This window comes from Oncorhynchus gorbuscha, linkage group LG10 (assembly GCF_021184085.1).
Source record: "Oncorhynchus gorbuscha isolate QuinsamMale2020 ecotype Even-year linkage group LG10, OgorEven_v1.0, whole genome shotgun sequence".
In the NCBI taxonomy this organism is placed as follows: Eukaryota; Metazoa; Chordata; class Actinopteri; order Salmoniformes; family Salmonidae; genus Oncorhynchus; species Oncorhynchus gorbuscha.
This window is the reverse complement of record NC_060182.1, coordinates 17,029,702-17,038,610: the sequence shown is the minus strand read 5'-3', so window position 1 is coordinate 17,038,610 and position 8,909 is coordinate 17,029,702. Positions and strand designations below refer to the sequence as shown.

Here is an 8,909-nt window from a genome sequence, read left to right as displayed (position 1 = left end):
CATCAGGTGGTGAGGACAGGCAACAACACTTCTGCCATACTGAGCCTCAACAAAGTGCTTGCTCATCCCCCTCCTGTACTCACATGACGGTCTGGCCGATCACGACTCTAACTAAATCATCAAGTTTGCTGACGACACGACAGTGGTAGTCCTGAGGACCAGAACAACAAGACAGCCACCAGGGAGGAGGTTAGAGACCCTGGCAAAGTGTTTCCATGAAAATACTCCCTCCACCAACGTCAACAAAGCAGAGGAGCTGATCGTGAACTACACGAGACAGAAGAGGTAGCACGTCCCCATCCACGGGCCACAGTCTAGAGGTTAAAAAGCTTCAAGTTCCTTGGCCTGCACATCATTGAGAACCTGAAATGGTGCCTCCACACCAGCACTGTGGTAAAGAAGGCGGAACAACTTCAACTTCAGGCGGCTGAAGAAATTTGTCATGTCACCGGAGCCACGGTCTGTTAACTCTGATACTGTCTAACGGAGAAGGTACATCATAGCCGGGACTGAGAGACTGAGAAACAGCTTCTATCACCAGGTCATCACACTGTTGAACAGCCATCACTAGCCGGCTACCTGCCCGATACTCCGCTCTACATCTTGAGACTAATGTCCCATGTGAGACATTGAACACTGGTAACTTCATATACTGTTTATATACTGTTGCTTACTCACTGTGTATGTATATACTGTATTCTCCACATAGCCCATCCTAATATACCTACTATTGTACATACCATTTTATTTTCCAAATGACATGCTGTCTATAAAACATCACATATTTATATACTGTAACTGCTCACGCTAATATACAGTATCTTTGGAGTATTAATTGGACTAGTTCTGACAGTTCTTGATTTATTGATTATTTGTGTATTTGTATTGTGTTTGAGAGACATTCTACTGCCCTGTTGGAGCTACTAACATAAGACATTCTACTGCCCTGTTGGAGCTACTAACATAAGACATTCTACTGCCCTGTTGGAGCTACTAACATAAGACATTCTACTGCCCTGTTGGAGCTACTAACATAAGACATTCTACTGCACTGTTGGAGCTACTAACATAAGACATTCTACTGCCCTGTTGGAGCTACTAACATAAGCATTTCACTGCACTGTTGGAGCTACTAACATAAGCATTTCACTGCACCTGCTGTAACACTAGCAAATCTACGTATACAACCAATAAACTCTGATTTGATTTCTCATGTTCTGATGCAGATCTAAGAATAACCAGCAGGGGGCATCAAATCCTCTGATAATGACAGAAGTTGTGGTTTATTATTCAGATTTTCAGTAGTATTTCCAATACACAAGAACAGTATGTTAAACCCTTTCTCCTTATCAGGGACTGCACATTCCATACCATTCACTAAACAGAACAAAATGTTTTCCATGCTGTCAGACTACAGGGTAAACAGGAGGACAGGATGTGCACTGTCACCAGGATGGGGAGGTTCCAGAGGAGAATGAAAGGGTGGCAGCGAAAGGAGGGGGAGGGTGAGAGTAAAGAGATGGGAAACACTGCTGTGGTTGGCTGTGTTAGAGATGGAAGGGTGAGAGTAGAGAGATGGGAAACACTGCTGTGGTTGGCTGTGTTAGAGATGGAAGGGTGAGAGGGAGGAAGAATGATATTGGAAGAGGGGAAGGAAGAGAGGAGAGTGTTTGAAGAGCAGATGGGTGAACAGGCGTCACTCGTGTCCCTGACAGATATGAAGGCAGGAGTCACAACAAGGCTGTGGAATTACTGATGGAATGCACGCACACACAATGGATATATATATATATATATATATATACACACACACACACACACACACAGGACATCTACTTTGTGCATGACACAAGTCATTCTTCCAACATCTCAGACAAATTATTTCACTTATAATGATAGGATAATTTGATCATTTGAGTCAAATGGAGGTGTACCTGTGGATGTATTTCAAGACCTACCCTCAAACTCAGTGCCTCTTTGCTCGACATCATGGGAAAATCAAAAGAACTCAGCCAAGACATCAGAAAGAAATTGTAGACCTCCACAAGTCTGGTTCATCCTTGGGAACAATTTCCAAACGCCTGAAGGTACCACGTTCATCTGTACAAACAATTGTACACAAGTATATACACCATGGGACCACGCAGCCGTCATACCGCTCAGGAAGGAGACGCGTTCTGTCTCCTAGAGATGAACGTGCTTTGGTGCTAAAAATGCAAATCAATCCCAGAACAACAGCAAAGGATATTGTGAAGATTCTGGAGGAAACAGGTACAAAATTATCTATATCTACAGTTAAACGAGTCCTATATCGACATAACCTGATAGGCCGCTCAGCAAGGAAGAAGCCACTGCTCCAAAACCGCCATAAAAAAGCCAGACTACAGTTTGCAACTGCACATGGGGACAAAGATTGTACTTTTTGGAAAAATGTCCTCTGGTCTGATGAAACAAAAATCTGTTTGGCCATAATGACCATCATTATGTTTGGAGGACAAAGGGGGTGGTTTGCAAGCCGAAGAACACCATCCCAACCGTGAAGCACAGGGGTGGCAGCATCATGTTGTGCGGGTGCTTTGCTGCAGGAGGGACTGGTGCACTTCACAAAATAGATGGCATCATGAGGGAGGAAAATTATGTGGATAATGAAGCAACATCTCAAGACATCAGTCAGGAAGTTGAAGCTTGGTCGCAAATGGGTCTTCGAAATGGACAATGACCCCAAGCATGCTTCCAAAGTTGTGGCAAAATGGCTTAAGGACAACAAAGTCGAGGTATTGGAGTGGCCATCACAAAGCCCTTACCTCAATCCTATAGAAAATTTGTGGGCAGAACTGAGAAAGCGTGTGCGAGCAAAGAGGCCTTACAAACCTGCCTCAGTTACACCAGCTCTGTCAGGAGGAATGGGCCAAAATTCACCCAAATTATTATGGGAAGCTTGTGGAAGGCTAACCGAAACACTTGACCCAAGTTAATCAATTTAAAGGCACTGCTACCAAATACTCAAATACTAATTGAGTGTATGTAAACTTCTGACCCACTGGGAATGTGATGAAAGAAATAAAAGCCTAAATAAATCAATCTACTATTATTCTACCATTTCACATTCTTAAAATAAAGTGATGATCCTAACTGACCTAGACAGGGAATTTTAGGATTAAATGTCAGGAATTGTGAAAAACTGTGTTTAAATGTACTTGGCTAAGGTGTATGTAAACTTCCGACTTCAACTGCATACATACATACCTATATACACACAAATAGAAAACACACAGCAGGATAGAGCAAACACAGAGTGAGCAGGGCCCCATGGGCAGGGAACAGCTGGGTGCCCGCTCCAGCAAACTTTACCCTCTTCCTCCCTGGGGACGCAGCGAGGCACAGAGGGACCCAACCATGGATGACCTAGAGAACAGACACACAGGATGGAGAGAGAGCAGCTCTGAGGCTTGTCACTTTGTGTGCTGATATGAAGGGAAGTGACTGAAACACGCCAAAACACACACACACAGAATAGGAACAGAGTGCTACCCATAGAATCAGAAATTGCCATTCATCAGCACTGAAGGCCAAGTCTTTCATTAGTGGCATAAAGACTACTGGAGAGATGCACAAACGCACGTACATACATATACTGAACAAAAATACAAAACGCAACATGCATACAGTTCATACAAGAAGTAAATTGAAATAAATTAATTAGGCCTTAATCTATGAACGTCACATGACTGGGAATACTGATATGCATCTGATGGTCACAGATCATTATAAAACAGTTGGGGCTTGGATCAGATAACCAGCCAGTGTCTGGTGTGACCACCATTTGCAGCATACAGCACGACACATCTCCTTCACATAGAGCTGGTCAGGCTGTTGATTGTGGCCTGTGGAATGTTGTCAAACTCCTCTTCAATGCCTGTGCGAATTTGCTGGAAATACCTGTCCATACCATAACACCACCGCCACCATGGGGAACTCTGTTCACAACGTTGACATCAGCAAACCGCTCGCCCACATGACGCCATACAAGTGGTATGTTGACATCAGCAAACCGCTCGCCCACATGACACCATACAAGTGGTATGCGGTTGTAAGGACGTTTGTACTTACTGCTAAAGTCTCTAAAACGACGTTGGAGATGGCTTATGACAGATAAATTAACATTAAATTCTCTGGCAACAGCTCTGGTAGACATTCCTGCAGTCAGTATACCAATTGCACACTCCCTCAAAACTTGACATCTGTGGCATTGTTTTGTGACACAAAACTGCACATTTTAGAGTGGCCTTTTATTGTCCCCAGAACAAGGTGCAACTGTGTAATGATTATGCTGTTTAATCAGCTTCTTGATATGCCACACCTGTCAGGTGGATGGATTATCTTGGTAAAGGAGGAATGAAAACTAACAGGGATGTTAGCTTTTTTCCCATATTGAACATTTCTGGGATCTTCTATTTCAGCACTATACATGTGGTCAGACCAGACAGGGGTGGAATATTAACCAATTTATATCTTATATCTTTACTCTTCCCTTTCCCTATGTAATCATCATTTTCTTTCTCTCTAGGTTATAAGGTTGGTGTTAGTGGAGAGCGTCTGGACCGTATGGAGGTGGACCTGCGTCGCCTAACCCAGGGTCTGGACATTCTGAACGGGGTGGTGGCTGGCCTGGAGGACCGTCTGCGCCTCTCTCTCCGGGAGGATACCACAAAGATGCTGGGCTCCCTGCTCTCCAGTGCCCCCCGTCTCTCCGACTCTTCCGTTGGCTTCGGGGTTATCCCAGACGGGACCCCAGACGGCCTGAAGGGGGGAGAGGTTTCCCCCGGGTTTGGGGATCTGGCTGGGAGGGTGACGGAGGTGAAGGATGAGCTCAGAGCCAAGTGACACATGCTGGAGGAGATACAGGTGGGTGCTAAGGTTTTGTGATTAGAATAGTTTATGCTAGATTATGGAAATGTAGAAAAACAAGTCCAAATCAATAATCAAACTTGTGGCACAATGCCAATCAGGACGATCCTGAATCTCACACTGAGATTCTGTACATCTTTGACTCCGCACTGACCTATTTCCACACAATGTCAAGAGTTTGAGGAAAGTGCTACCTAAAACCAAACCATTGTCATTCTCATTCATTAGGGTATGGTTCTGGGCCATGACTGGGAGCTGAAGAGGATGTTGGAGGCTGCGACCGGCAGGCCCATCCCTGGATCGGGCTCTCCCTCCATCATGGAGCTGCTGGATGCTAAGCTTGCTGGCGTCCGCGTTGAGATCCTGGACAGCTTCGAGAGGCGTCTGTCTGGCCTGGAGAACCACTGTGAGGAGAGGATAGGAGAGGTCCAGAGACAGTGTCATAATGAACACATGAACGGACAGGAACAGATTCAGCAGTCACTGGACAGCAGAGAGACTGGCCTGAGAGAGGAGCTGGGTACTCTGCAGGCCCAAATACAGGGACTGACCCTCACTGAGAGCTGCTGCGGACAGGTACCAATTCACTTTGGGGCTCTATTCAATCCATATAGCTGAAATGTAAAGGCAATCGTCCCGCTTTAGCAGAGAATGCATTCACAGTAAATGTTGCATATGACAGCTCAATCGAAAATGTACTTTACATTTCTATCACACAATCTGTAACACACAATCTGTAACACACAATCTGTAACACACAATCTGTAAATGGCTTAAACATGTACATATGACTGGCTTATTGCTACACTACATGCCTGACATGTCACTGTCATTGCAGGTGAACAGCCTGTCCCAGCGGGTGTTGATGCTAGAGGAGTCAGTGACGGGGTTAACGGAGTCTCAGCGCCAGCTCCAGGCTGCTCTCACTGACCAGACTATCCACATCGAGACCCTGATAGAGGCCCGTCTGGAGAACATGGATGGCCGGCTCAATGCCACAGAGTCTGGGGAAGTAGGGGTTGCCAGGGTGCCTTGGGAGCTGGACGGCTTCAAGAACCTGGAGGACAAGCTGAAGACCCTGGAGAACAGGGTGTTTGTGGCCGTGGAAGAGCTGAGAAACGCCACCGCCCCAGCTCTGCTGGAGGGTCAGGTGGTGCCTGCCCTGGAGACAGAGATCGAGTCAGTCAGGAGGAGGGTGGAGGGAGACCTGGACGGCATTCAGAAACAGCTCACAGACCTGGAGCTCCTCTGCACCTCCTCCTGCTCCCCCGCAACTACCCCTGAAGGAGGCACGGGGACAGGCCTAGCAGAGGAGGAGTGTGGGGAGGTAGAGAAGAAGGTGTCAGGTCGTCTGGACTCCCATGCCGACCAGCTAGACCATCTCAACACCACGCTGCAGACCCTTCTGAACCGTATCGCCCAGGAGGATCAGGAAGGCTCTGTCCAAGGAGAGATCACCCTCCTCAAAATCAATGTCAACTCTGTCAACCGCACCCTGAAGGGTCTGAGGGACTCGGTTAGCTTGTTCACTAAGGGAGTGGGCCAAGCTAATGCCACATGGACACACAGGGAGAACCAGCTAGCCACCGAGGTCCAGGGCATCACCCAGCTGGTGGGGCGCCAGGCCTCCCTCCTAGGGGCCGGGGAGCGCCGATTAGCCCAGCTGAAGGGGGAACTGGTGGGCCTGAGGAGGAGGCTGGCCGGAGAGCTGCAGGGCTGCTGGAGCACGGCCCTTGGGGTTCAGAGGGAGGTGAAGGAGGTGGATAGTCGTGTGTCCCAGGTGGAGGGACAGTGTGGCAGCCTGGGGGAGCTGGCGGACCACCTGGAGAGGATCAGAGCAGAGCTGGAGAGACACTCTGACTCGTACCTGTCACAGGTGAATGGAACGCTGGCCAGTCACTCTACACAGCTAGCCGAGCTGAAGGGAGAGATCAAAGACTGTGTCGGGAAGGGCTCAGCCAATCATAGGGGAGACCAGTAGCAGCCGAGCTACGGAGAGAGACTTATGTGTGTCAGTAGTGTGAAGAGGATTCACATTTTCATCTGCTTTCCTTCATCTCCTCTGATGGGAAAGTTGAGAAGAAATTCAGGATTCCATCATATTGCTTTGACCTACCCTAACTGTTCAGATCTGGGAAGGAGAGGAGATGAGGAGAAGAGGCTATTTGAAACTATTGACATGCACACTTGGTTGTATAGTTGGGCAATATTTTCCCTAAAGGGATATTTTTGTTGTTGTTTTTCTGATATTTTTGTTCTTTTGACATTTTATTAGGATTTTTAATAACTGACTTTTTAACTTATATGAAGAAATGATGGTTGCATTGTTATACTTTACGTATTAGAGATGTGTGTAAAACCAATAACAAAAACAAAGTGAATGATGTAAGACTAATGAGCAGCTATGGCTTTCTACTGGCAAACACACTCCACTCTGTGTGGACTCTTCCTTTAAAAATACTGGAGCCTATGTCAACATGAAAGGTGCTATAATATTTGTAAACATTTAGGGTTTTTTATTGTAAAAAAGAAATGTATTTCTCCTTAAAGTTTTGTGTTTTCTTCTTTGGTCATTCTGATGTCTAAGACGGAATAGTATTATGCTGAAGAGTTTTGATACTAAGGTGAACTAGTAGCCTGGTCCCAGATCTGTTTGTGCTTCTCCATCTCCATTGCTCATTGTCAAGCCAAACAATGAGTGACGGGCAGTTGACATGATGGCACAAACCGACTGGCACTCATACTAGGCCACTGGGCCTACTCATACAAAAAACCTCAAATTACCCATGCAAGCTAAGGTAACTGAACTAAATGACTATCACCCTGTAGAACTCACCTTTGTCATCATGAAGCGCTTTGAGAGTCAAGGACCATACAACCTTCATCTTAAATGACACCCTAGACCCCATACAATTTGCATACCACCCCAACAGATCCATGTACGATTAAATCTCTTAAGCACTGCACACCGCCTTATCCCACCTGGAGGAGGAATACCTGTGTGAGAACGCTGCTCATTGACTACAGCTCAGTTTTCAACACCATAGTGCCCTCCAAGCTCGTCACTAAGCTCATGGCCCTGAAGTCATCCCTGTACAACTGGGTCCTACACTTCTTGACAGGCCAACATCAGGTGGTGAGGACAGGCAACAACACTTCTGCCATACTGAGCCTCAACAAAGTGCTTGCTCATCCCCCTCCTGTACTCACATGACGGTCTGGCCGATCACGACTCTAACTAAATCATCAAGTTTGCTGACGACACGACAGTGGTAGTCCTGAGGACCAGAACAACAAGACAGCCACCAGGGAGGAGGTTAGAGACCCTGGCAAAGTGTTTCCATGAAAATACTCCCTCCACCAACGTCAACAAAGCAGAGGAGCTGATCGTGAACTACACGAGACAGAAGAGGTAGCACGTCCCCATCCACGGGCCACAGTCTAGAGGTTAAAAAGCTTCAAGTTCCTTGGCCTGCACATCATTGAGAACCTGAAATGGTGCCTCCACACCAGCACTGTGGTAAAGAAGGCGGAACAACTTCAACTTCAGGCGGCTGAAGAAATTTGTCATGTCACCGGAGCCACGGTCTGTTAACTCTGATACTGTCTAACGGAGAAGGTACATCATAGCCGGGACTGAGAGACTGAGAAACAGCTTCTATCACCAGGTCATCACACTGTTGAACAGCCATCACTAGCCGGCTACCTGCCCGATACTCCGCTCTACATCTTGAGACTAATGTCCCATGTGAGACATTGAACACTGGTAACTTCATATACTGTTTATATACTGTTGCTTACTCACTGTGTATGTATATACTGTATTCTCCACATAGCCCATCCTAATATACCTACTATTGTACATACCATTTTATTTTCCAAATGACATGCTGTCTATAAAACATCACATATTTATATACTGTAACTGCTCACGCTAATATACAGTATCTTTGGAGTATTAATTGGACTAGTTCTGACAGTTCTTGATTTATTGATTATTT

The 8,909-nt window shown here is 46.3% G+C and overlaps 1 protein-coding gene across 1 annotated transcript; it reads left to right on the top strand.

The window, feature by feature from the left end:
• Window positions 1-5,211: 5,211 nt before the first annotated feature.
• Window positions 5,212-7,677, top strand: LOC124045020 (EMILIN-3-like). Its single transcript, XM_046364222.1, has 2 exons — window positions 5,212-5,484; window positions 5,747-7,677. The coding sequence occupies exons 1-2, from the start codon at window positions 5,227-5,229 to the stop codon at window positions 6,887-6,889; spliced, it is 1,401 nt and encodes a 466-aa protein (XP_046220178.1). The 5' UTR covers window positions 5,212-5,226; the 3' UTR covers window positions 6,890-7,677.
• The last annotated feature ends 1,232 nt before the right edge of the window (window positions 7,678-8,909 follow it).